This window comes from Marmota flaviventris, chromosome 18 (assembly GCF_047511675.1).
Source record: "Marmota flaviventris isolate mMarFla1 chromosome 18, mMarFla1.hap1, whole genome shotgun sequence".
Taxonomy (NCBI): domain Eukaryota; kingdom Metazoa; phylum Chordata; class Mammalia; order Rodentia; family Sciuridae; genus Marmota; species Marmota flaviventris.
Genome location: NC_092515.1, coordinates 28,406,155 through 28,431,950, shown reverse-complemented (window position 1 = coordinate 28,431,950; position 25,796 = coordinate 28,406,155). Strand labels below are relative to the sequence as shown.

At 32.7% G+C, this 25,796-nt stretch overlaps 1 protein-coding gene and 1 non-coding gene across 3 annotated transcripts in view; both read left to right on the top strand.

Moving 5' to 3' along the window:
• Itfg1 (integrin alpha FG-GAP repeat containing 1) overlaps positions 1 to 25,796 on the top strand; it is a 240,856-nt gene that overhangs the window by 144,137 nt on the left and 70,923 nt on the right. For both annotated transcript variants that reach the window (XM_027939156.3, XM_027939157.3), the window contains exons 11-12: positions 15,478 to 15,628; positions 17,563 to 17,671. In XM_027939156.3, coding sequence (XP_027794957.1) covers positions 15,478 to 15,628; positions 17,563 to 17,671 — 260 coding nt within the window. The remainder of the gene's footprint in view (positions 1 to 15,477; positions 15,629 to 17,562; positions 17,672 to 25,796) is intronic.
• On the top strand, positions 23,194 to 23,266 carry Trnat-ugu (transfer RNA threonine (anticodon UGU)). The gene has a single exon. It is a non-coding gene; the product is annotated as a tRNA-Thr (tRNA).

Sequence of the window (25,796 nt, the reverse complement as noted above, 5' to 3'; positions counted from 1 at the left end):
ACTATGTTATATGCATTTATTAATATGTCAAAATGAACACTATAATTTGTATCTGAAAAAGTTTTTAAAAGTAAGATTTCTTGTAGCAAGTAATATCAAATTCGATTAAAAAATTATGACCCATTGAATGCAGTCTGTAATCAAATCACTTGAAATATACTTTTATAGGTAGGTTCACATTAAAAGGGAGGGAAAGGTACCATGCCAACCCTAATGAAAAGTAGACTATATAGTATGGAGATTTTTTTAGAAAGCTTGGAATGGAACGCCTATTTGACCCAGTTGTCTCACTTCTTGGTGAAAACTTAAAATCAGCATAATATAGTGAACCAGCCACATCAATGTTTATAGAAGCTCAATTCACAATAGCTAAGCTTTGGAACCAACTCAAGTACCCTTCAACACATGAGTGGATAAAGAAAATGTTGTATACATACACAATGAAATATTACTCAGCCATAAAGAAGAATGAGGTATGGTGTTTGCCAGTAAACGGAAAAAATTGGAGACTATCATGTTAAATGAAATAAACCAATCCCCCCAAAAATAGAGGCCAAATGTTCTCTCTAATATGTGGATGTTAACACACAATAAGCAGTGGGAGAGGAGAATAGAAGTTCAGTGGATTAGACAAAGGAGAATGAAGGGGAGGGAGGGAAGGTGGGAATAGGAAAGACAGTAGAATGAATCAGACATAACTTTTCTATGTTCATATATGAATACACAGCCAGTATAACTCCACATCATGTACAACCACAAGAATGTGAATTTAGGGCTGGGCATGGTGGCACAGGTCTGTAATCCCAGCAGCTCCGGAGGCTAAGGTAGGAGGATTGCGAATTCAAAGCCAGCAACTCAGTGAGACCCTGTCTCTAAATAAAATACAAAATAGGGATAGGAATGTGGCTCATTGGTTGTGCCCCTGAGTTCAATCCTTGATACCAAAAAAAAAAAAAATGGGAATTTATATATCAAAATACACTCTACTGGCATTTATATCTAAAAAGAATACACTTTTTAATAAGTAAGTTGTAGTAGCCATTTTAATATGAGTAAAATAATCTTCAGAGCAAAGACAAATACCAGACATGAAGATTAATATTACATTATTGATTAGAACACTAATTTGACTTTCTGGCAACCAAACTGCATCCTAAAACTCCATCCTAAAGCTAATTTGGGGCCTGTGTCCATAATATATAAAGAACTGTACACTCAATAATAATAAAATAAGAAGGTTCAGTGTAGCCTGATTCCTCATTTTATATGTGGATTACTCTTTGAATGAACAAGAAATATAGGAATTCCAAGTCTTTCATAAGTATTTACCATTCCTTAAGTTATATTCTTATCACTGATTATACATGACTGTGCTTTCAGTTGATGGAAATCACTGTTTCTATTATATTTACTTGGTTATTTTCACCTCAAATAGTATCTCTCTACCTTCCTCCCCATTGCTACTACTGGTTTGTCCTGCAGTAGCAACATCAGGAATTCAAAAATAGCAATTTCACAAATTATTTTTCTGTGCAAGAAATAATGTTTATCTAATCCTGAATATCATAGTTTGAATAGTGGGATTGGCAGTCCATGCAGGATTAAGAAAAAGCAAGAACAATTGTCTCCTTCTCCGCCGCCCCCCCCCCCTTTTTTTTTTTCTTAATCTCTCTCCCATTCCCATTCTGCTTGGACTGTGGACACTTGCGCATAACACTCTGTCATCTAAAATGTAGAACATGGTAGCAGTAGCTGCTTCTTCTGTTCTATGCCAGACTCTACTAAGCCCGAGCCCTGGTATCTAGATAAAAACTGCATTTGTAAGTCCCACCACTCAGAGAAATTTCTAACTTTTTGTGACAACTACTTCAGATCATTCAAACTATAACTGAGAACTCTGTGAATCTTGTGTTTCCCCCACTCTATGTGTCTTTTTTCTTTACATGAAAACATGTATTAAACATTGATACTCATGCACAGACCCTCCATTTGTAGTCTCTTTAGTAAGACTCTGCTTTAAATGAAAAGGAAACAAACCTCAGTACCCATGAATGGATATAAACTTGAGCTTCCCTTTAGAGTGTAGAGTATCAGGAACAATATTTACTTTTATTTCATCAGAAAAGCTTTAGAGTTTTGCTTTTCATATAATCTACCTAAAATTAATTTTGTTGCTATAGCATCATAGAGATCTAATTTTATTCTTTTCCACTTAGATAACCAGTTGTCCCCAAGTTTGATGAGTAGTGTTGTTTGTCCACTGACATAAAATGATACCTTTGTCATTTATCAAGTTTCTCTGTATGTAGTTCTGTTTTTGTGTCTTCTGTTCTGGTTTCTTACCTTGATTATCAGTCTGCACTGATTCCTTATTATGTTAATTATTGTAGCTCTTAAACAATGTTTTGTATCTGGTGAAGAAAAATCTTCCAAGGGCTGAGGATATACCTCAATGGTACAGTGCTTGCTTAATCTGTGTGAGGACCTGGGATCAATCTCCAGTACCCAAAAAAAAAAAGGGGGGGGGGGAGGAAGGTAGGATCTTCCAGTGTAGTTTTCCTTTAGAATTATCTTGACTGTTCTTGTGCCCTTGCTCCATCCACATAAATTTGGAGTTACTGTTTTTATTTGACCAGAAGAACTCTATTGGAAGACACAAAGACAGATGGAATAGAGTAGAAGACACAGAGACAAACCCACATAGATATAGTCATCAGATCCTTGACAAAGGCACTAAAAACATACATTGGAGAAATCATGCTGGGAGAACTGGATATCTATATGCAGAAGAATGAAACTACATCTTTCTCTCCCCATGCACAAAGACCTAAAGAGTTAGAGCAGAAACTTAGCAAATACTAGAATACATAGGTTCAACGCTCCAATATACAGGTATAGGCAACAACTTCCTCAATAGGACTACTAAAGTTTAGGAAATAAAACCAAGAATTACTACATTGATAGCATGAAATGAAAAAGTTTCTGCACAGCAGAGAAAACCGTTAAGAACATAAAGACAGAGCCTACAAAATAGAAGAAAATCTTTGCCAGCTACTCTTCTAACAGTGGTTTAATATCCAGAACTAAAAAAAAAAAATGTAGCACCAAGACAAATACCCATTTCAGTAAGTGAGCAAATGAAAAGAAACAGACATTTCTCAAAAGAAGAAATACAGATAACCAACAAATATATGAAAAAATGTTCAACATCCTTAGCAATCAAGAAAATGCAAATGAAAGCTACAGTGAGATTTCATCTCCTTCAATTTAGAAAGGAAATCATCAGGAATACAAATAATAATAAATTATGGTGAGAATGTGAAGGAAAAGGAACACTTTTATGGAATTGTAATACTATTGATGGAATTGAAAATTAATACAACCAATATGTAAATCAACTTGGAGGTTCCTGAGCAGATTAGGAATGGAACCACCATATGAGACAGATTTTCTATTCCTCAGTATTTATCCTAAAGAATTAAAGTCAGCCTACTATAGTTATATGTACATAATGTTCACAGCAGAGCAATTTGCAATAACCAAGTTATAGAACTGGCCTCAGTGTCCATCAATACTTAATTGGATGGACACTATACACAATGGTGTTTTAGCTCTAAAAACGAGTGTAATTATGTCACTTGCAGGAAAATGAATGGAACTGGAAGACATCATGTTAAGTGAATCTTATGAAAATAGAAGAGACTAACCAATAGGGTAGAGAAAAGGGGGACATAAGAAGGGAAAGAAAGAGAGAGATTCTGGAGATGAAACTGATCAAATTATATTATATATAGGTACAAATATGTCACTGTGAATTCCACTATTATATATAATTATTATGCAACAATACAAATATTTTTAAATAAAATTAAAAAATTTTAGGCTTTTGATTGATTTTTATTACATTTTATTTAAAGATTAACTTGGGATGAACTAGCATATTTCTGACATTAACTCTTCAAGGCCATAACATTTATTCACATTTTCTTTCAATATCCTTTAGAAATGTCTTGTCACTATCTTCATGAAACTCCTATACTGTTTTTCTTATATTGATTCCTAGAGACATCATTATTACTATAATGAGATTTTTTTCTATTAACTTTCTGGTGATTATTATTCATATGTAAGAAACCTGTTGATTTTAATATGTGAATTTTATATTCACCAATCTTGCTTTATTCTCTTATTCTCATAATTTGTATGTTCTCATAAATTTCCCATGCAGTTTCATTTGAAAAATAAGAATTTTTTTTTGTTTAGTTGGTTGGGTTTTGTTTATTGTTGTTTTGGTGCTGGAGATTGAACCCAGGGCTTGTGTGTGGTGACACACATTCTACCACTGAGCTACACTCCCAATCCCATACAGTATTTTTATTGTACATATTTTTCTAACAAATGATAGAAGTATAGGAGGTACAAATAAATGTAAATTTAATGTCTATAATTACATGACCAAATGATGATCACTATTTTTAAATATTTTTCATTGATGCATTAAAATTATATATAAAAGTTGGATTCATTATGACATATTTGTACATGTACATAATTTGATTAATCTCATTCCTCCGTACCTCCCCTTTCCTTACCCTCCTCCCTTCCTGTGACCTCCTGGCTCTACTCTATTATTTCTATTATTATTATTTTAAATTAGAACATTATAGATATTTTTCATATAGGAAAGAATAATAAATAAGGTTTTAAAATTAATCTAAAAATGGCAATATTACTCTTATACATTCAGTCATTCATAAGTTAAAATATATATGTGTCCATTTGTGTGATCTTCCCTCTACTGTGATATGAAATAAAGACTGCATAATGAAAATACAATTTTTAGCCTTCTTACTGTACTTTTCAGTTATGAATAACAGGTTATATATTATTTTCTTAGAGTGTGCCAAGCATTACACATTAGTTAGATTTAGGATATTAGTGTATATGGATTAACTCTAGAATATACATGGTTTTTACCTTACCTGAAAAACCTATGCTGTATAAGATGCACCTCAATTAAAATGTACTGTATTTTTTATAACTACATTTTATAAATACCTATTATTGTGTCTTTACTCACTAGCATTTTTGTTTAGCCCCATAGTTGACATTTTAAAAATAGTGTCCTTTGCAATACAAAAACAGTCAAAGGAATGTAATAGAATATAACAAGGGGTGGGGACTGGAATTCTCAAATTCTGAGAAAATATTCATTCTTGAGGTTAACCACTGTCCACTAAACATATTGGAATAACAGATTCATACATTCTCAGGAACATGTAGAAACATAACAAAAAAGAAAAAATGAGCATTTAAAAAAAAAACTCTGGTTATGTTAGTCAAAGCTTTTTAAATGTTAATGAGTTTTAGAGTTTCTTCCCTCCCGTTTATTCCTATAAGTGAACATCAGACCCTCACTTGCTAACTTTTGAAACTACTGAGTACCTGTTCTATTGAAACAAAGCTACAGGTACTAGGTAGACAAGTGTGAATAAAACACAAAAGTTGGGGAAGGTAGACGGTAAACAACAAATAACAAATAAGGAAACTATAAGATAGTTCTGAAAATGTAGTGAATTAAAATAGGTGAAGTAAGAGTAACTGGTGGCTACAACATACTAAAGAAACATGCATACAAATGAAAAGAAGTAAAATAAAACCTGTCCAAAAGAGACAGTCACCATTAATCATGTTTGTGTATTCCTGCTTTACCTCATTGTGTTCATGAGTTTGTGTGTATGTGACATTTGTTTGCATTGTAACACAAGATTATGCCATTCATACTGTTTTGTGGCCCACTTTCTTCACTTAACATCTTATGAATACTTTTACATATCCTTCTGCCTATATACTTTATGAGTTGTAGCATACCCACAAATTGATGTACATAATTTGTGGTATATTGCTTGTGCCTGCCATGCACAAAGCCCTGGGTTCAATCCCTAGACTGGAAAAAAAATAAAAAGTTGAATATTCTGTTTATTTATTTATGTGCTTATTTATCCAACCAAGAAAATTACAATTATATTTCATATTTTACAATAAGAAACACAAATGTATCACACCTAGAAAGAAAATATTGTAATGACCACCAAATTAACAAATATAAGGAATATCATTGAATAAAGATAAATGGAAACATGGCAAAATGTTTTCAAACCATTCATTTGATGGGAACTTCTAGGCATTCTGTCTTAGATTCCATATATTGACATTGCTTTACAAAAGTTACTTGCTTTCTTTCATTCATGAAACACTTATTGTATACCCACTGAATCTCATATCCGACACACTGGAGAATAAATATATTGCTTTTGCCCAGAGCTTAAATGAACTTTTTTCCAAATATCAGATTTTAAAACTGTATCTAAACATTTCTAATTATCAATAGTCTATATTACAAAACACTTCAATAATTTTTAGTATTTCAAAGTAGACATTTTATGTTAGCTTAGCTGACTGAGTATTCTGCATTTACCAATAGTAGACAGCATGGATTCAGAGCAGCAATTCAAAAAAAAAAAAAAAGATATTTTTGTTTCAGTTTTAAATTCCTAATAGACTTGTGTTTCTTCTTAATTTCTCTTCTGCATGTAAACTGCCTTTCCTAAGGTTTACCTGGAAAGATAAACATTTCCGAAAATTGAAGCTCTTTTCCATCTACGAGAGCCTAGGCGGATAATGAAATTGGGGAATTAACAGGAAGAAAGTTAAGAACAATCTAGAAAAGCAGAACCCACTGAAGGTAGAAGTGACTAAAATGGACACACAACTTTAAGAGCAGCCAGGGAGACAATCAGACTTCAAGTTAAATGATCCATCAACTACCTTTCTTAATGAGAAATAAGACAGATGCACACGGCACATTAAGAATCTAGAATAACCTAAACTTTGTCAAGGGGTGGTGTATTGAGAAACAACAGTGATTTTATGGTCTTTGAAGAGAAATTAAAAACAGTCTCAAAAGACTGCAAACTAAATGTGTAAATATCAGCCTGTTCAGAGAAGGGGCATTTGATATGTGCATTTTACATGTTATACAACTTAAACATTCCAGTTTTAATGGGTTAAAATTTTCTATAATAACTTTTTAAATTTTGCTTATTGAAATATAATTCACACACCATACAATTCACCCATTTAGTATATATACAATTCTGTGACTTAGTATATTCACAGAGTTGTGCATCCATCATCACAATCAATTTTAGGACATTTTCACTATCATACAAAGATGCTCACTCAGCTTATCACTTTCCAGTCCCCTAATATTCCTTCAACCACTTCCACTAGCCCTAGGAAAACACTAATCTACTTTCTTTCTGTCTATACACTTTTACTTATTCTGGATATTTCATATAAATGCAGTTATACAGTATGTGATATTTATTTATTTCATTTACCATAATGTTTTCAGTGTTTGCTCATGTGGTAGCTTGTAGCACATCTTTCTGTTGTCCATTTTATAACCTTCCCTTCTCTTTCTGCCACTATAATTTAGATTGCATTTTCTAATATTTTATATAATTAGAATTCTCTCTAATGTCTGGGTTCTTCCACTCATCATCATAATATTGAGATTCTATACAAGGGAATATTCGAATCAAAATAGTCAATGAACTAGGGATACATGGAAGACTCTCAATATTATATTCTAATATAAGCCCTTTATTATTAAATAAATATGTTGTTAGAAAACCATGTGCAGTGGCACACACCTGAAATTCCAGCACCTAAAGAGGCTGAAGCAGGAGCATCATAAATTAGAGGCCAGCCTCAGCAATTTATCAAGGCTTTTAACCTTGATTACTTAATGAGAACCTGTCTCCAAATGAAAAACAAAAACAGCTGGGCTGTAGCTCAGTGGTAGACTGCCCCTGGATTTAATCTCCAGTATCACCACCACCTCCCCCCAAAAAATTAGTCATTTGCAACCTGGTGCAGTGGCACATGCATATAATCCCAGCAGCTCAGGAGGCTGAGCAATAGCGAGGCACTAAGTAACTCAATGAGACCCCTGTCTCTAAGTAAAATACACTATAGGGTTGGGAATGTGGCTCAGTGGTTGAATGCCCCTTTGTTCAATCCCTGGTACTAAAAAAAGGAAAAGTCATTTGCAAATATTTTCTCTCAATCTCTAGATTTTTATTCTCTGAACAGTCTCTTTCAAAGGGCAGAAGCACTGAATTTTGAGGAAATGCAGTATTTGAATTTTTCTTTTATAGATTGTGATTTTAATGTCATTACTAAGAAATCATTACCTAACACAAAGATTTCCTACTCTTTTGCTCTAAACATTGTATAGTTTTAGGTTTTCCATTTATGTTTGTGATCCATTTTGAATTAATGTTTGAATATGGTACAAGGTATGAATCCAAATTCTTTTTTTTTTTTTGTAAATTGTCCCAGTACAACTTATTGAAAAGACTTCCTTTTTCTGCTCAGTTATCTTTGATTGTTGATGAAAACCAACTGACAATATCTGTATGAGTACATTTATTCTTCTGTTTCAGTTATCTATCATCCAGCTTTGCAACAGTACCACACTATTTTGATGACATTTGATTAAAATTCAAATGGCTTTAGTCTTCCAACTTTACTCTTTTTTTCCAGTTATTTTAACTCTTCTAGATCCTTTGCATTTTCTATAAATTTTAGTAACCATTTCTACAGTTTAAAAAAATCTGCAGAAATTTTGATTGGGATTATACTGAAGATGTAAATTCGGGGTTAATTTACATTTTAATAATACCAAGTCCTCTGGCCATGAATATGGTGTGTTTGTGTGTGTGTGTGTGTGTATTTTTTATTTTAGATTTATAATTTTCTCATTAGTGTGTTCTAGGCTTTAATATGGAGGTCTTGTGCATCCTAGGTATTTCTTTTGTTTGATGCATATGACTGGAACATTTTCATTTTAATTTCTGATTGTTCTTTGGTGGTATATAGAAATACAGTTGACTATTGTGTTTGTATTTTTCCACCCAGCTAAACTTCCTTTCTAGTTCTAAAAATTTTTGCATGTTTCATAGGATTTTCTAAATAAGTTGTCAATATAATTTACAAATAAAAACAGTTTTAATTCTTCCTCTCCAATCTGGTTGCATTTTATTTTGTTTTTTTGGTGATTTGCTTTGTTTTTAGGACTTTTTTCTTTTTGCAATGGCAAGAACCTGTATTACATTTTTTGAAATGTGAGAGCAGGCATTCTTGTTTTTTAGGAAAAAAGATCTTAGGAGGAAAATATTTTCAATTTTCTACCATTAGTATGAAGTTCACTATAGGTTTTCTGTAAATGTCCTTCATAATGTTGAGAAATTATTTGACTGTATGATTTGCTTTATGTCCAACTATTGAATCAAACTGATTTATTTTCAAATATTAAAGCAATTCTGCATTCCTGCAATAAGCTCATCTACTCATGATTTTTCTCTTTTTCATATATCTCTAGCCCTCACTTTGCAAGTACTGTGTTCATTGAAACATGTCCATTATCAGAACTATGTTCTCTTGTCTGCACAGTTCTGTGGTAATCATAAAGCAGAAGATTGTTTTCAAAATGCTGAAGTTGCAATGAACAGTGAGTGTACTGTGCAAAGCAAAATCTGGCTGTACTCTGAAGTTTACTTACTAGAATTTTGGTTAAAATTTTTGCACTTGTGTTCATGAATGCTGTTGGTCTATAGTTCTTTTGTTATGTCTTTGCTGATTTGGTGTATGATGCTGATTCATAGAATGAGTTGGGAAATATGTCTTTCTCATCTGTTTACTTAAGAGTTTTTGTAGAATTGGTGGGAGAGGTTCCCTCTGAATATTTGGTATAATTCGTCAGTGAAGTCATCTCAGTATGAAATTTTCTCTTTTGAACTACACTTTAATTTTTTTTTTCAATCTGCTCTTGAGTGAGCTTTGGTACTTCCAAGAAATTCACCCATTTTATAATATTCCTTTGGTGGCTTTAAATACCAATAAAATCTATAGTGATATCACCTCTCTCATTCCTGATATTAGCATTTTGTATCTTTATTTTTTTAAATGACTATTTTAGCTGGAAGTTTACTAACTTTATTAATCTTGGCAAGAAAAAAGACAGCTTTTGTTTTAATTAATTATTGTCCTGTACTTCATTTATCTTCTATGATATTTCCCTTTTCTGCTTATTTCACATTAAACTGACTCTTCTTTTTCTAGTTTCTTAAGAAAGAAACTGAGATCACTGAATTGAGACTTTTCTTTACTAATATAGGTGTTTACTAATATAGGATGCTGTAAGTATCCTCTAAATACTGTATTAATGACGTCCCGCAAATCTTGATATTCATCATCTTCATTTTCATTCAGTTCAAAGTACTTTCTATTTTTCCTTTTTACTCCTGGATTATTTGGCAGTGTTTTAAGTAATTTCCAAATATCTGGAGATTTTCCAAGTATCTATTATTGCTTTCTAATCTAATTCCATTATGACCAGAGAACATACTTTCTTTGACTTTAGTTCCTTTATATTTATTGAGACTTATTTTATGATCAGTATATGCTCTATCTTGACAAATATAATTTACACCTCAAAAGATGTCAGCCAGTTTAAAATGGATGATAATCTTGTTCAAGTCTTCTTTATCCTCACTGAATTTATGTCTTTTTAATCTACCAGTAATTGGAAGAAGCATATTGAAATCTTTGAACACAGTTGTAAATTTGTCTTTTTCACCTTGTAACTCTTTCAGTTTTTTGTTTCATATAATTGTAAGCTCTGTTACTAGGTGCATAAACATTTAGGATTCTTATGTTGTCTAGAAGAACTGACACCTTTCTATTATGAAATTACTGACTTGATCTGGTGATTTTCTTTGAAGTCTACCATGTCTTTTATCAATATAGTCAATCAAGTCTTCTAATTTACCTTAGACTGGTATATCACTTTGTAAACATATATAATAGCATTATTAGAATATGATCACTTACAATACAATTCACTTAATATGTACAATTCAGTGGTTTTTCAAATACAGTTATATAACTGTCCTGCAAGATTAGAACCTTGTCATTATCTCAAAAGAAACCTCTACCCATTACCAGTCTTGCTTTTTTTTTCCAATTCCTTCAGCCCTAGGGAACTGTTAGTATGCTTTTTCTCACTATAGATTTGCCTGTTATGGACATTTCACATAAATGGAATCATGCACTTTCTAGCTTCTTTCACTTAGCATATTTTCAAGGATCATCCATGTATTGGTGTAATATGTTCCTTTTAATGATCAAGTAATATTTCATTGTATACTATATTTTGTTTGTCCATTCATTAGTTGATGGATATTTGTATACTTTTCACTTTTGACTTTTACAAATAATGAACAATTAATTATCCATACATATTTTTGTATGAATGTATGTTTTATTTCTTTTGGGTATACCTAGGGATGAAATCCGAGGTCAAACAGTAACTTTGTTTAACTTTTCCAGTAATTTCCAAAGCAGCTGCACCAGTTTATAAGCCTCCCATCAATGTATGTGGTCCAAATTTCTCTATATTCTCTCCAATACTAGCTACTATCTTCCTCTCTCTCTCTCTCTTTCTCCCCCTACCCCCACCCCTCACTCTAACTCACTCACTCTTTCTAAGGGACAGTGTTTTGCTTTGTTGCCCAGACTGGCCCCAAACTGCTTCCCCCAAGCAGTCTTACTGCTTCAGCTTCTCAAATAGCTGGGATTACAGGCACATGCAATGCTTCCTTGCTAGCTCTGTCTCTTTTTATTACAGCCATGCTACTAGATGTTAATTGGTGTCTTATTATGATTTTGATTTGGACTTCTCTGATAGCTCATTTTGTTGACTATCCTTTTTGTGCATAATGACTTTTTTATTGCTTGGAGAAATAATATCTATTCAAATCCTTAAGGGTTAGGGTTAGGGTTAGGGTTACAACAGTCACTTGAGGCAATGTGCTATTATTACTACTATTTTATGACTGAGGATATAAGAATAACAGGTAAAGGGCTAATGTCCCTAACAATCAGAGATCTAAAAGTGAATTCTTAAAAGTGAATCATTTGTCTTTTTATTATTCTGTGGATTGACGTTCTGCTTTTTTAATAGCTGTCTTTTTGCCTGTTTGTGTCTTTATGTTTCAGATAAATTTCTTATAGGCAATCTTATAGGTTGAGTGTTAGTTTTTTTCATTCAATGAGTCTGTCTTTTCCTTTTAATTTGTGTATTTAAACTATATATTTCCTGCCAGTATTAACATGGCTAGGTATAAATCTACCATCATGTTATTTATTTGGGTTTTTTTTTTCTTTTGTTTTCCTCTTTCAGCTTTAATTTGAGTTAGTTTTAGTTTTGTACTTTTTATGATTTTATCATTTTTGTTGGCTTATTTTAAATCTTGTTATTTCAGTGATTCCTTTAGGATTTAAAGATTATTTGCTTAACTTATTTACTATACCAATTATATTATTTCATCTGTAGTTTCAGAAACTTAAAAGAATATATTTTTATTTCTCTTCTTCTGATCTGGGTTCTATTTTTATCACACACTTTATCTCTTCTTATATTCTTTTTTTAATATTTTTTAGTAGTAGATGGACACAATACATTTATTTTATTTATTTATTTTTATGTGCTAAAGATGGAACCCCACTGAGCCACAACCCCACCCCCTATTCTTGTATTCTTAATAACAAGGGATAATGTGTTGTTGAATTTTATTCAGTTCTCCTTAAAGAAATTTAAATAAGAAAAAATATTTTATTAACATCTTCAGTGCTTTTCATTCCTTTGTGTGGAACTAGATTATCATATGGTGTCAATTTCTGATCTGCATAATGGACTTTCTTTAACATTTCTTAAAGTGCCATAAAGAAAGAATACTGACATAAATTATTATGTAAATATTATGAACCTTTTAGTGAAGAAAATAAACAAAATTTAGAAAATAAAAGATTTGGAACAAATGTTTGCAGCATATCAAATAATAACAATGGCAGCATATAATAATAATAGCAGTTGTTGAACGTGTCTGTGTTATGTACCAGACACTATACTAAACACTACCATGCATTTTCTCATTCAGTTCTTTCAACAGTCACTTGAGGCAATGTGCTGTTATTTCTACTATTTTATGAATGAGGATTTAAGAATAACAGGTAAAGGGCTAATGTCCCTAACAATCAGAGATCTAAGAATCAGTTAGAAAAAATTTTAGTGGCAATTCACAGAAGAAAAAGGAATGATGAACCTGAAAGTAATAGTTTCTCATAATCAGAAAAAAAAATAGATCATTTGTAAGCAATTCAACTGGCAAGAGTAAGAAGCAATGCTACTATTATTGCCAAGACATGAAAGACACACTCATATTAAATTGGAACTATAAATTGGTACATTTTTAAATACACATATCTTTTGGCCAGATGATTATCATCTGAAAATCCTTGTAGAAGTTTCCAAAGAAAAATAAAAGAGGAACATCTGGCAATAACCTGACCATCAATAATAGAATTTTAAAATGAATGATAGCTTATCCATACAATAGAGTTGCCACTGGGGAGAATGAGACTAGGGAAATAGATAATTTGGTGGGCTATTGGTGAAAGATATGCAACTTCTCCAAAGGAAATTTTCAAAATAGTGTCAGAAGTCTTGATAATTTAGTATCACTTTCCCATAGCAGAACCCAGTTTGGTTTGAAGGTTTTCTTTTTTGTTTATAAGGATATGGGTGGGTTCTTACATACATGAATAGCCTAGGAGAAAGTTTGGAGAGATACATACCAAATTATTAACAATGTTTATCGCAGGAAAGGAAGGATTTTGACTTTTTAAATGTCTCTGTTACTTGAATTTTGTGATAATTTTTGTAATCATTTTGAAAAACAATTTTTTAAACAATGCATTCATTGCAATTGCCAAAAATACAGAAAATCTGACTCAAAGAGGTAAAACCATTCTCCCGCAAGGGTTTCAAAACCAAATAGAGCAAGACTATGTCTTTAGATTTCATCAGAATTTAAAAGAACTGAGCTTTTACAGACCCCAAGTTGCACAGTATAACACCAGTATAACTAGTGAGACATTCGTTATTTTACAAACATGTATCAAAAATTAAGAATGGTGTAAGGCACGGTGGGACACGCCTATAATCCCAGCAGCTCCGGAAGCTGAGGCAGGAGGATAATGAGTTCAAAGCCAGCCTCAGCAACCAGAGTCGCTAAACAACTCATTGAGGCCCTGTCTCTAAATAAAATACAAAATAGGCTGGGGATTGTGGCTCAGTGGTTGGTTGATGCCCCTGAGTTCAAACCCTGGCACCCCCCACAAAAAAAATTAAGAATGGAATTTTAAATTATACAGTTACAATAAAGATTGTTTACATGAAACTGACCAGAGTTGTTATAATGAAATCCATGCAGTGGCTTTGAAAAGAGAAATAGAATACATGCAGAAGGCTGATGAATGTGATACAGTGATCACAAAATATAGTAGAAAGCTGCTTTTATCACATATTTTCATATTTAAACATACTCTCTAATGAGAAGCTAGAATATGCTGCATCTCTATGAAATTTATAGTAAAATGGTTTAGCTTAAAAAGTAGGATACATAAGTTACCTGAAAAAAAAATTGCAAATCAGAATTTAAAAATCAATTATTAGATAAGAGACAAAGAAAAATCATTTGTTCTTTGTAATGAGAATGCTGTTACATGTTATATCTTGAGCAAAGGTCACCTCAAAGTTTTCCAAGTAAATATTATGGTCTGAGAAAGCTTTCATTGATTAAATAATTGTTCTAATGAACTATTTGTTCTGGAAATTTTTTTAGTCTTGGAAAAATAAGCAATCATGTATTAGTACTTCATACAAATTGAATATTTTGTACATAGGTTTCAAGTATGTGTTAAATACTTAGAAATGTTCCTTTCTTATAATTCTTTTTTTTCCCCCTAAATCACCAAGACTCAAACATTTTTATGTGGAAAAAAAGAAGAAATCTCCACTAATTTAGTTAAAATGATTATTAGAGAAAAATTGAACAGTAATCTTTCTCTCTCTCTCTCTCAAAAAAAAAAAGAAGAAGAAGAAGAATATAGGTGTAAATGGTAATGACTGGTCTAGGAACTCAGTTACAGAACACAAGGTATATAGATAATAGAATAACAAGAGAGCACCAGAGGGATGTATGTAGAAACTCTATATAAAGAGGAAAAAGGCAAGCAACTGACTTGCCTCAAAAAGTCAGACAATTTTTATCAAAGACTGAAAAGAAGTGACAACAATTTTAGTTCATTGTTTTTGTTGTTGTTGTTGTTGTTGTTTTTAATGTCACAGTACAGCAATCATAATTGATTGCTGGATTTTTTTGGGGGGGTTAGTATAATTTCACTGTATATATTTATTTTTTGATTCTAGAAAAATACATTACACCTGTTGTTGCACAGTTTTGAGATGTCATATTAACTAAATGCCTTTTGTTTATTATACAGCAACCAGCAAGCCTTTTTATTGGAAAATGTCCCTTGTAATAATGTAAGCTGTGAGGAGGCACATCGGATGTTTAAAGTCTACTGGGAGCTGACAGACCTAAATCAAATCAGGGATGCCATGGTTGCCACCTTTTTTGACATTTATGAAGATGTGAGTTCAGAGCGGTCCTAAGTGTTTGGGGTTTAATTTCCATCTACTTCATCTCCCTTTAGCTTTATACTCTTTTTGAATAGAAAATGTAGACGACATAATGAAAGCAAATGAATTAAAGAAAGCATCTTTTAATGTTAAATGACAGAGAAAACAAATTTATCATTACAGTCAAATATGAAAATGCCCTTATGTAATTATTTGGATTAAACCACTGAAGAATCATGCATTGAGACTGGTAAATGTGCATGGTCAGCAGTAGACAAAAGCAGAGTCAGTAGATAACTAACTCTTAAATATTTACTACATTGCAAAAGAAAAGTTATGTACTCACTTTTATCCTTGTGAACTAGAAGTAGCATCTATTGCTACAGATTATTTGGTTACCAGGTTAACTTATGAAAGGCTTGGATTTTTCTCCAAGGAGGAAAGTCAGTTTACCACTCAGAAAAATAAATTTTAGGAAAAAAAATAATAAACTTGTTAAATTTCAAAGTATCCAAGCATATCCTTGCAAGATAATTTACTTTAAAAAGTCAGGTGCTCATCAGGACATGTATATCTTCTTCATCCCTGTTTTGGGTTTATTTTGTTTTTATAAGAGGCTATTTCCAATTATGAATAATGCAGGAACTTGTTTTCTTCTGTTCTCCTCCTACCAAATCTCATTCAATTTTAGAAACTTCCAAGCAGAAAAGTAATTGGCAGAAGTATCACAAGAGGAGAAAAAAATCACAAGAATTGACTATGAATCAATTTTAATTTCTCTACATCAAAACATCATAAATGAAATTTAAAATTATTTTTTTGAAACTGGGTAACAAGTTTTCTATGAATGAGTGAAATAATTAATGTCCTAATACAAAAGGATTCAGACAAACTGATATGTCACCTAAAACTCTTTGGAAAAAATAGCACATAGTCAATTTACAGGAAGAAAAATTTGCTAACATACATAAAAATATGATAGATGAATAGCCTCATGAGACACGACAGAGTCAGTTTAAATTGAGTACACTCTATTTTAATATAATTAGCAAAGCTTCCCCCCTTTTTTTTTAAATATTTATTTATTTATTTTTAGTTCTCGGCGGACACAACATCTTTGTTGGTATGTGGTGCTGAGTATCGAACCCGGGCCGCACGCATGCCAGGCGAGCGCGCTACCGCTTGAGCCACATCCCCAGCCCTCAGCTGGTAGAGCAGAGGACTGTAGGTTGCATTTCCGTAGCTTCCCCCTTTTTTACGGAAAAAAAGAAAAATGACACCTTGAGGTGGCAAGGACAGATAAAAGGTCCTCTCTCTGATTATTGGAAAAGATCTGGTGATCACTGTCACAGGCTTTAAAAATTCATGCATATATGGCCAGAAGGAAATACACCAAAATGCTAACAATTCTTTTCAAAGAATAAAACTAGATGTTTTCATTTTATTTTACTATTCAACTTGAGTAAATAAATTTTACACTTAAGTGGTCAATATACAGTGTAAGCTTTCTGTCACTGTGACAAAATACCTGAAATAACTTAAAAGGAAGGAAGGCTTATTTTAACTTAAAAGGAGGAAGGCCTCCTTTTGAGAGATTTTAGTATACAATCAGTTGGCCCTGTTGCTTTGGGCCTTTGGCAGGATAGAGTATCGTGGCAGGAGTTCATGGTTGGAGGAGGCTACTCACCTCATGGCAGTTGGAAGCATCTAGGCCCAAATATCCCCTTCAAGAGTATACCCCCAATAACTGAACTTTCTTCCACTAGGCCTCAGCTCCTAAGAGTTTTACCACATCTCAGTAGTTCCACAGGCTGTCAACCAAACTAACCCAGAGGCCTCTGGAGGACACTTATCCAAACTATAACACACACCATACTTTTTAATGGTCATTTTCTTTTTTTTAGTTCATCTAATAGTTTGTTCTTAACTGTTTTTGTTTTTTCCAGGGAATCTTGGACATTGTAGTACTAAGTAAAGGATATTCAAAGAATGATTTTGCCATCCATACACTAAAAAATAACTTTGAAGCAGATGCTTATTTTGTTAAAGTCATTGGTGAGTATTCTAAATAATTTTGTTCCTATCCCCTATCTTTTCTACTTCTTCATCTTTGTTCTTCTCTCTCTCTCCCTCCCGCCCCATATTCCAAAGAGCAAGGATATTGCCCTGTGTACCAAACACAACCCTCTAAGTCAGGGAATAACTTCAGTATCATCTATATCTATGCATAGACCCCATTCATATTTTTTCACCTACCCCAAAAATAACATTTTTTTCCTGATCCAGAATTCTGTCGAGAAAATCTGATGCAGAAGTCACATCTTTTTAGATTTCTTCAATATGTAACAGTTCCTTAGTCTTTTTCTGTTTCATGTCCTGACCATATCCATTTTAAAAGTATGAGATAATGCTGTTTCCTCATTTCGTAACTCAGATCATAAATGCTTTGCAGAAATTCCACTGCAAAGAAATGCAGAACTGATCCTGTGCACTTCTCAGTTCATCTCATTAGGAAGTACATGGTAGTGACCTGGTCTGCCATTGTCATGTTAACATTGCTCACCTAGTCTTTTTGATGACTACTGATTTCATCCAACCAGTTCACTGTTTTCCCCTTTTAATTTGATTAGTATTTTATGGGGACATATTCTGCTATTACTTAAATATCCTTTTCTCATCAGACCTCCACCTGCTACCCTTATGCTCCATTGAACCACACTACTTGAGTCAGCCTTCTTTGTGAAATAGTGATTATCTCCTTTCCTTCTGCATTATTCTAGATTGGAATCTTATACTTCCCTGTCCAAGCCTTGAGTCAGACATTTCATTAAGGAGATCTGGTTCCTTTTGGCAGAGTATGTTGTTTAAAAGCCAGGTTCTGAATGCTCAATATACATCTGTTCATATTTGTATATACAATGTAAAACCATAAGTCATCAATATCTAGATTTCTAATCCAACACAGTGCTTCAAGGTTCTTTCTGATATCATCTGTATTTGTAGCTATCTTCTCTAGCAGTGAGAATCTGGGCTCTTGTTTTCCTCAGTGCTATTTTCACTGTAACCAATTCATGGCCATGCAAACGTCTCCATCTGACGTTGATGTTCATCATAAAAACCCTCTATGTTTTATTAAGTATTTGCATAATTATTTTATTTTTTATGGAAAGACTATAGATGTTGTATTTTTAAGCTTGGTTTCCACATGTTTGTTTTTAGCATATGGAAATTGATTTTTGATCTTGATATAAGCAAGATTATAATCTCAGTCACTATTGATTATTGGAGGGTTTTTTTTTTTTTTAGATTCCTTGGGATATTCTGCATAGACAGACATCATCTTAAAAGAAAGACAGTTTTATTTCCATCTTTCTCTATACCTTTTATGCTTTCTCTTATGCTATCTTAAAAGAATGTTAAGAGTAGAAACCCTTGCATTGTTTCCAATCTTAAGAGAAAACAGTCCATCTTTCACCATTAAATATTATTAGCTATAGAGGATTTTTTGTAGATGCTCTGTATCATATTAAAGAAGTTTACTCTCTTCCTAGTTTACTGGGAGTTTTATGATGAATTCATGTTGGAAAATGACTATTGTGTTTCTATTGTTATAGTCAACATCAAGACAATCATATCAATTCATTTATTAATGAAATGCCTCATATACTTTGTAAAAATACTAGTTTTGAAATGAACATAAATAGCTGAACACAGAAAAGCAACAGTATAATGAATGTGTTGAAAGATTTAAGAGATGAAAATGACAAAATATGTAACCTCTTTCTAAATAGCAAATTCAGTCTTATTATGATGAACTAACACTGGCTCCCATTTCATTAATATTATAGCCTTAAAATACTGACAGATGGGTTTTAACCATTTCTATACTTTTTATCATCCATTTGAGCACATTCTCTCCTTTATCATTTTCAAGAGATTTTTTTTTTTTTACTATTTTAGAGCTAAAAATATTAAAATATCCTATAATGTGTATCTGGTATGCTGTTAACTTACATAATCTGGAATTTTTTTCCTCAGTGGTTTTCCTTCAACTTTAATTTAAATCTCAAGATGAGACAAGGAATCCTTAAAACATTTTCAGACTGTCATGTGTATAATTAGAATAATGTATTTCAGTTAATAGAACCAAAGGGCTATTGGAGTAAAAATCTAGGATTTGATACCATAGTGATAAACTACTAAATCCAACTATTAATTCCAATTTAGCCATTTGACTACTGACGCAAACTCTGGTTCCAAAAGGGAGATTCAAAAGAAGTCATATCATCATTAGGAAGAAAACATCTCAAAAAAATTTGTCCTTTGGCCTTAAATCACTAGAATCATTCTCCTTTATGAAGAGCAACACACCATTAGTCTCCATTTATTTTAACATATATATTTAATAACATTATTAAATAACACATTTAATAATACATTCTCTCCCTTCATTCCAGGATGTTTGAGAAACACTCTAAAATTAAGATTATTTGTGCCATTTGTATTAGAATCTCTCTGTCCTAGTTAGTATATTGTGATAGTTGAAGCAACTCAAGGCGTAGTGTCTGTCTTATTTGTCTTTGATTCCCCAGTGCCTAACACGGGGTCTGTAACATAGAGGCATTTGGGAAATTTATGACAAATGAACAGCCAGCTACCTTTTGAGGTTGGCTTGGTTGTCTTAAGAATATACTTTTCTCCTCTAGTATCCAAGCAGCATGTAATGCCTCAAATCCTGTATTCTCTCTCGAGAAAGCATTCTACCAACCTACCTTTTGAGGTTGGCTTAGCTATCTTGATTTAAGAATATTCCTTTCTCCTCTAGTACCCAAGCAGCATGTGATGCCTCTGATCCTGTATTCTATCTTTAGAAAGCATTCTACCAACCTATGAAACTCCTATTCATGTACAGATCTCCACCTTTACCCATTTTCTGTTATCAGGAATACAACTTTTTAAAAGTTTATTTCTTGAAAAAGAAGGTTGAAATACCCTGTTCTAGTTCTCAGAACTACATAGCTTTTTAGATTCTCTGTCACCATAAACTCTAACTTAATTCCAGGTTTACACCAGAACTGCACAGAAAGAATAATATAAAATGAGAGAAGGAGTTTCTATCTCATTACCTTAATGGGATGCTATAAAAATAACCCTTTGCTCCAAACTTAAATGTTATTTATTCAAAAATATATATTAAATTCTAGTTAATAGTACTGTATTTCAAAGTACTGTTTTCTTTCTGTTTAATGAGATAGCTATAGGATTTGTGTCTTTCATTTGAGTTTTACCACTATAAAGAAACTAGTTTCTCAAATTTTGTGCACTCTTATTACTTAGTTCATCTGAGTGTGATATGTTCATGTGTATGCCTAGATGGAGTAAAGGTTAATGCTTTCTAGAACAGATGTTAGACATTGAGTAGTAAGGAAAAATTCAACTGAAAAAGGTATTAATTTGTATATTGTTAGGTCAAATTATGTTCTCCCTGCACTCAGTTCTTTTAACCTAGCTTTAGAACCACAAATTTCTCTTTTGTGCTTTCAAAAAGGAATATGAGGGAATTTTCTACATTTGTAACAAATTTGCTAACTACTGTGAGGGCATCTCATGCCATTTTTTTCCATGCTTGAGTCTGTTGACTCCTTCCTACAGATGTTCTGTCATGTGGTACAGAAGTAAATCAGAGCATAGTTTATCTAACACTGATGAGAGTTACAAATTCTTAGTTATAGTAATAAAATACTAAAGAGAAAAGGCAGTTCTCAATATGAAACAGAAAAAAGGAGTGACATTTTTTAACACTGATAATTTGGGAAATTACATATATTTAATTTAATATCCTAAGCCCCTCCTTGATGTTTACTCATTTATATTCTTAAAAATTACAAAAATAAGATCAGGGAATAATGGAGATGGGAAAGGCCTCCTATGCAATCTTTTTCAAGGCCAGCCTAATGCAGCATCTCAGTTGTTTTTTTCTTGGATGCCTTGCAGAGAAGTCTTAAGACTGGAGTCATAAAATAACATGAACTTCTTATAGGAGACAGCTAAAACAAAATTTATTTCATCTCAAGTCACAATTATGCATTTTTAGTTACTTAAGTCCATTGAGCTAATATTTGGCATATAGTAAACCATTGATTAATATCTGATAATTTTTTTTAAAAAACAATAAAATTATTGTGTGTTTTATCCTTAAAACAGATTGTAAATGAAAACTGTAGTAACTGAAGACCTATATGCACATCATGGTCTTGCTCAGGAAAAAATGAGCTTCTGTAAATAATTAAGTACCACAAACTTCTTGAGTTTTGACATAGTTTTCTTTTGTTTTTTAAATTCGCCATTTGCCTTTAATCAGAAATCTCTTTTGTTTTTATTAATTTATTTATTTCAATTAGGTATATATGACAGCAGAATACATTTTGATTCATTGTACACGATTGCAGCACAATTTTTCATTTCTCTGATTGTACATGGTGTAGCAACATACCATATGTGCAGTCATACATGTATCTAGGGTAATGATGCCCATCTCATGCCACCATCTTTCCTGCCCCCATGCCTTCTTCCCATCCCTCCCTCCCCTTTGCCTCATCAAAGTTCCTCCATTTTTCCCATGCCGCTCCCCATTTTGTATCAGCATCCACTTATTAGAATATTCAGTCTTTGGTTTTTTGAGATTGGCTTACTTTGATTAGCATGGTATTCTCTAACTCCATCCATTTACCTGCAAATTCCATATTTTATTCTCTTTTAATGGTGAGTAATATTACATTATGTATATATACCACAGGTTTTTTTTCTATTCATTTATTGAAGAGCATCTAGGTTGGTTCCACAGTTTATCTATTGTGAATTGAGCTGTTATAAACATTGATGTAGCTGCTTTACTATAGTATGCTGCTTTTAAGTCCTTTGGGTATAGACTAACGAGTGGGATAGCTGAGTGGTGGTTTTATTTCAAGTTTTCTAAGGAATCTCCATACTGCTTTCCATATTGGTTGCACCAGTTTACAGTCCCACCAGCAATGTATGAATGTGCCTTTTTCCCCACATCCTTGCCAACATTTATTGTTGTCTGTATTCTTGATAACTGCCATTCTGACTGGTGTGAGATGAAATCTTAATTTTTGCCACACACATGTCATATAGAGCATTAATCTCCAGGATATATAAAGAACTCAAAAAACTTAACACCAAAAAAATTAACCCAATCAGTAATGGACTCAGGAGCTGAACAGACACTTCTCAGAAGAAGATAATACATTTGATCACCAAATATATGAAAAAATGTTCAACATATGTAGTAATTAGAAAAATGCAAATCAAAGCTACTCTTAAGATTTCATCTTATGCCAGTCAAAATAGTAGTTCTCAAGAATACAGACAACAATAAATGTTTTGTTTTTTAAGTTATCCAAGAAGTGGAATGTAGCCAATTCTTGTTGACAATTTTTGAAGTCATGTGAAATGTGTTGTGCAGGGTTCATTAATTTTTTTTAATTTTGTATGTGCTTGAAATTTTGTTTGAAAACCCATGATCAAAAGTATTTATAAAAATACATAACCAGGTTAGGGATATAGCTCAGTTGGTAGAGTGTTTGCCTTGTATGCACAAGGCCCTGGGTTCGATCCCCAGTACCACAAAAAAATAAAATAAAATAATAATAATACATAATTTCAAGTGATTCTTGACAGTCTCTGGCCTGTGACCTCCCTAACTCAGGATAAGTACCATTTACTGCCATCTAACTAACTTTCCTGAGAAAAGAGAGTTCTCCACACATCTCCAACGTAAAGCCCAGAAATAGCCAATTTGGTGCAGGTTTTAGTTTTAGAAAGCTGAGTAATTTTGCATTAAGGACATTAACATAAATATTAATAACATGCTTTACAGAAAGGTCACAGGAAATGAGATACCAATTTAAAGCAATCATTTGAAAAAAACATAACCTTCTAGTCATTTTGATATGCCCTTCCTCTCTTTCCTTTGATTATTAGTTGTTTGCCTTAAGTCAGCCAGCTATTAGTATATAATTACCCTTTCAAAACCATGTATAATGTCCAGAGTTGATTTTGCTCTAAAATTATTCTGTAACTCTGATGCTCAAGCCAGCCTATACTAAATATCATTGTTTTCCAATTAAGGAAATTTAAATAAATAAATAAATATTATATATATTTATATTTGAATTTATATGTGGCTATGGAAAGGTAAAACTGTGCTGCCTATCCATTTGCGGGCTGCTGGTTCATACAACAGCACAAGTCCACAGCATTTATATGAAGACAACAGACTCTGTGTACTGCAGAATTGTGAGTTTCCATAGTGTTCCTAAATCAAGACTAAATCCTAGCTCCAATTTTTTTCTCTTATTACTGTCAGCTACATTTGGAAGTTCCAAATCCTAATTCTTTTCTGCTAGAACTTAACTCAAATTTCTAACAATCATGAACCTGTTTTTCCCTAGCACTTTTAAAGTCATCACCGTTTCTGTACCTTTAATTACCAAACAACATGAGATCTTTCCTTTAGAAAGCTTTTATTCCCCCACCTGTTTCCAGATTTTGTTAAATATGTAAGTTTATTTCTGGATGATTAATTTTGTTTTACCTTTTATGTTTTCTATTTTGCAAATCCTTTCTTGTTATGAAACCATATTACAACTATATTATCAATAATTATTTAAACAACAGGTTTCACCACATTTATTGCCATTGTGTGTTTGTGTGTTTGTGTATGTGTATACACACACACACACACACATACATACATACACCACATGTCTTCATCCAACTTCAGTTTATTTTGGTGGAGCACTGGCTTAAGTGATTTTTTAGAAAAACTGTATATAGATTAATAGAGTTTCTGAGAACATTCTAGTATTTCAAGGTATCATTTTTTTGCCCTTACATATTAACATGGAATTTAATAGACATTATTCCAGGTTTTTCTTGAATAGAGTATGGTAGTTTTTGAAATTCTCTTTTCCTGCAAGTTGTGTTTAGGTGGGGAATATTTATATGATTCCTCATTTTTAAGGTTGTTTTTTTTCATGTATCTGAGAATTTTTCTATGCTTATATTCCTAAAATAGATCAGTTTTGACAGGAATATGGATAGCAGAAACACTTGTATCACTATATAATTCTGCCCAGCAGATGACAGCCATGCCTTCCTTTCTTCCGTCTCCATGTAGAAGCTCCTCTAAGCTGGGAGCCACCCCAAGGTAGATGCTGTTTTTGAGCCTCAACCAGGTGAATCAGTAGATTTTCTGAATCTCAAAGAGTTGTGCTTCCCAGCAGGAAGGAGAAAAGCCAAGTCACAGGAAGGGCTTATAACAGTCTCACTATTTTGCTGAGCTCTTTTATGTTATTTTACCCTGTAGGTCAGAAGTTTGGGAGGGGTTTTTTGGCAATAGTTTGAAGTTACTTAGAGCACTATAACAGAAGTATAGTGAAATCCCCCATTTCACTTAGCTAGCATGAACCACTAAGTGACACATGTAGCTATTCCTATTATGAGCCTCTGGCCTAATTTATCAGAGAGCTTCAGCTCCCCTTTCTTTCCCCAGTCCCACCATGCATGTTCTTAGCTGCTACAATTTGGAGATGAAAAATATTTTGGTGGTCTGCTGGGAGTCCATCCACTCTTGACCTAGTGACTCTGACATGTTCAGCACTAATTACTCTTTTCTTATTCTTATTCAATACTATCTCCTTTAGAAGTTTCCCAAAATAACTATCATCACAGTAACATTAAGGCAGGTAAAAATGTTTTATATTCGAAATTATTTCCAAGACATTCTTTCAAACACACTTACCTAGAAACAATGTTTTTAGTTGTAGATGGACACAGTACCTTTCTTTATTATTATTTATTTTTTATATGGTGCTGAGAATCGAGCCCAGCACCTCACACATGCCAGGCAAGCACTCTACTACTGAGCCACAGTCCCAGCCCTATGTATTGAAGTTTTTTACAAAGAGCATATACTTTAAAAAATAATGAATAAAAGATAGGTAATCAATAACATATAATCCTTCTTTGGAGTGTCTAAAATAATGTTGTCTAAATGACAAGAATGGTGGTGGGCTATTTCAGAGATATATGCAAAAGCTTGAATAATTGCCATACATTGTTTGTTGTGTATTTTTGTGCCTTAAACAAACATATG